The sequence below is a fragment of the Corapipo altera genome, unplaced genomic scaffold (genome assembly GCF_003945725.1).
Source record: "Corapipo altera isolate COAL_440 unplaced genomic scaffold, ASM394572v1 113195, whole genome shotgun sequence".
Lineage (NCBI taxonomy): Eukaryota > Metazoa > Chordata > Aves > Passeriformes > Pipridae > Corapipo > Corapipo altera.
In genome coordinates, this window is record NW_020888752.1 from 1 (window position 1) to 2,620 (window position 2,620).

A 2,620-nucleotide genomic window follows, 5' to 3' on the forward strand; every position below is an offset into this window, starting at 1 on the left:
TACGGTGGCACTTTTGGAGGCCGTGGGGGCTACGGAGGCTACGGGGGCTATGGGGGTTATGGTTATGGGGGGTTGGGGCTATGGAGGCCTTGGGGGCTATGGGGGTTATGGCTATGGAGGCCTTGGGGGCTGGGGAGGCTATGGGGGCTATGGCAGCTGTGGGTACGGGGGCTGGCGCCGTGGCCACAGGTACCTGAGTGGCAACTGCGGGCCCTGCTAAGCCCCAGCCCGAGCCCAGCCACGGAGCCAGGAGAGCTCCAGAAGAGCCACTGGCACATCCCGACACGACCTTCTGTGGAGAAACAGCCCTTCAGCATCTCTGGCTCCAGAGCCTGGACGCCTCGTGCCTGCCTGGGAACCAGCTCTGCCTTCCTGCTGCCCCCCCTGAGCCCTCCCAGAGCCTCGCTGGCCCTGCTGACAGACACTCGCTCTGGCTCCTGCTCCTGTGCCTGGCTGGGGCTCCTCGGAGCTCTGCCCGCTGCCAGGAGACGGGGCTGCCCTTGCCCAGGGCCCTGCTCTTGTCCCAGCTCCCTCCTCCCCTCCAACTGCAATAAAAGCTGTCTTGCATTGCAATGTTGACCTCTGGTTTTAATTCATCCTTCCTTGTTTCGCACTTCCCCCAAATCTCGGGGAGGGTCTGGCTGGCTGCTGGAATCTCCACGCCAGTGTCCTTCGAGCCTTTGGGCACTTTGGTCCCTGTGTTGCAGATGATGGAGACAATCCCAGCAGGCTCTGGGGTGGCACATCCCACCGAGTTTCCCCTGCTGTCCCGCCACAGAGAGACATGAGACATTCCCAAAGCCCACCCTGACCATAGGAAAGTGCCAGGGGTGACTTACAAAAACTCTTCCAAATCCTCTGCCAAACCAGCTTGCCTGGCACCACCTCCTCCAATCAGCCTCGTGTTGGTCACCTTTGGAGGTGCAGGGAAATGGAGGGATGACCAGGTGCATGTCCAGGGTCTGTGGCCATGTCCGTGTTCCCAGCTGGAGATGGTGGTCACTGGGAAGGGGTGGTGAGACAGATCCAGCCAAATCTGGCCAAGTTTCCTCTCAGGGCCATGAAATGTCCTGAGCTGTTCAGTCTCATGAAGGCCAAAGCTCTTGGAGCAGGAGGTTGGAGTGCCCACCACCCTTGGCTCAAACTGCCCACCCTGCTGAGGTCACTCCCTTCCATATTTGCCAAAGAAGCCCCATAGTCCACAGAGGTCCTTACACCTCACAGACCAGATAGGCCACATGTGCTCCACCAGCTTCCAAGACCTCACAGGCGCCGTGGGCCCCATGAGCCCCATAGTGGTTCCCATGAGCCCCACAGTGCTCCCAGGCCCCACAGGCCCCATAGGCCCCATGGACCCCCGAGTCCAGCTTGGCCACGGAGACTCCATAGGTTCAAAGCCTACATTGGCCCAGCAGAGTCTGGTCCAGAGCATGGGGCTGTGGGAAGCTCTCCTGCCATTCCCGGGCAGAGTCGTGTCCTCAGGGGTTGTGTGGGGGACACAGAGAATCCCAGGAAGGACTTGTGGAGGCAAGACAGGGCCAGAAGTGCTCCAAGGAGCAGTGGAACCCACAGTAAAAAAAGGAGAGGGAGGTGGTGTGGGGCTGCAAGAAGACTGGAGAGGATGGAGGCAAAGGAGTTGGGGAGGTGTGGGGGTTGTTCCCCCTCTCCCCTATCGACCCACGGCCTCCCAAGTGACTCTGAGCTGGGCTGTGTCTTTGGAGTGATTCCATTTGTGTTCCAATGCCCAGAGCCCTGGCCTTCAGGCAGCCCACTGGGAATGTCCGGAGTGGTCAGGGAACTGCCTGTGTGTCCCAGGAGCTCTGGCTGGGCTGCAGAGTGCAGGAGCCCAAAGTGGGGAGGGGACATGAAGGGAAAAGAGGGAGAGGCTGCTGCAAAGGGAGATGCTGATGGTGCTGGCTGTGGGGCCTGTCCTGCAGAGGGCTGGGATGGCCAGGGACAGGCAGGAAGAAGCCTGGCAGCTCCCACATGTCCTCCTAAGAATTCAGCGAGCGGGAGCTGCTGGGACACTCCTGGAAAGGCCCGGTGCCACTCGGGGATTGGGTGTGGAGGACAGAGCAAATGAAACCAGGGCTCAAGATTGCGATGCAAAGACAGCTTTTATTGCAGTTGGACGGGAGGAGGGAGTTGGCAGAAGAGCAGGGCCCTGGCCAAGGGCTTCCCTGGCTCCTGGCAGTGGGCAGAGCTGTGCCGAGCCCCCCGGCGGGAGCGGGATCAGGAGCCCAGCCCGGGGCTGTGCCGGGAGGAGGCAGCGGGTCCTGAGGGGAGGCTCAAGCACAGCAGCAAAGGGGCAGAGCTGGGCCCCGAGCAGGCACGAGGTGCCCGAGCTCTGGAGCCCAGTGATGGCAGAGGGGTGTCCTTCCTCCAGGCGCCGTGTCGGGATGTGCTGGGGGGTTTGCTGCAGCTCCTCTGGGTCTGTGGCCGGGCTGGGGCTTAGCAGGGCCCGCAGTTGCCACTCAGGTACCTGTGGCCACTGCGCCAGCCCCCCGAAATCGCAGGTGCCGACGCCTCTGGAGCCCCCACAGCCCCCATAGCCAGAACCCCCATAGCCCCCAAGGCCTCCATAGCCCCCATAGCCATAGCCCCCATAGCCATAACCCCC

At 62.0% G+C, this 2,620-nt stretch overlaps 1 protein-coding gene across 1 annotated transcript; it reads left to right on the forward strand.

Moving 5' to 3' along the window:
* Nucleotides 1–3: 3 nt before the first annotated feature.
* Nucleotides 4–519, forward strand: LOC113942053 (claw keratin-like; the record flags this gene model as incomplete). The annotated part of the gene is given in 2 exon segments (XM_027633195.1): nucleotides 4–63; nucleotides 65–519. Coding segments are annotated over 2 exon segments (216 nt in total), but the record flags the coding sequence as incomplete, so codon positions are not given.
* Nucleotides 520–2,620: the final 2,101 nt, after the last annotated feature.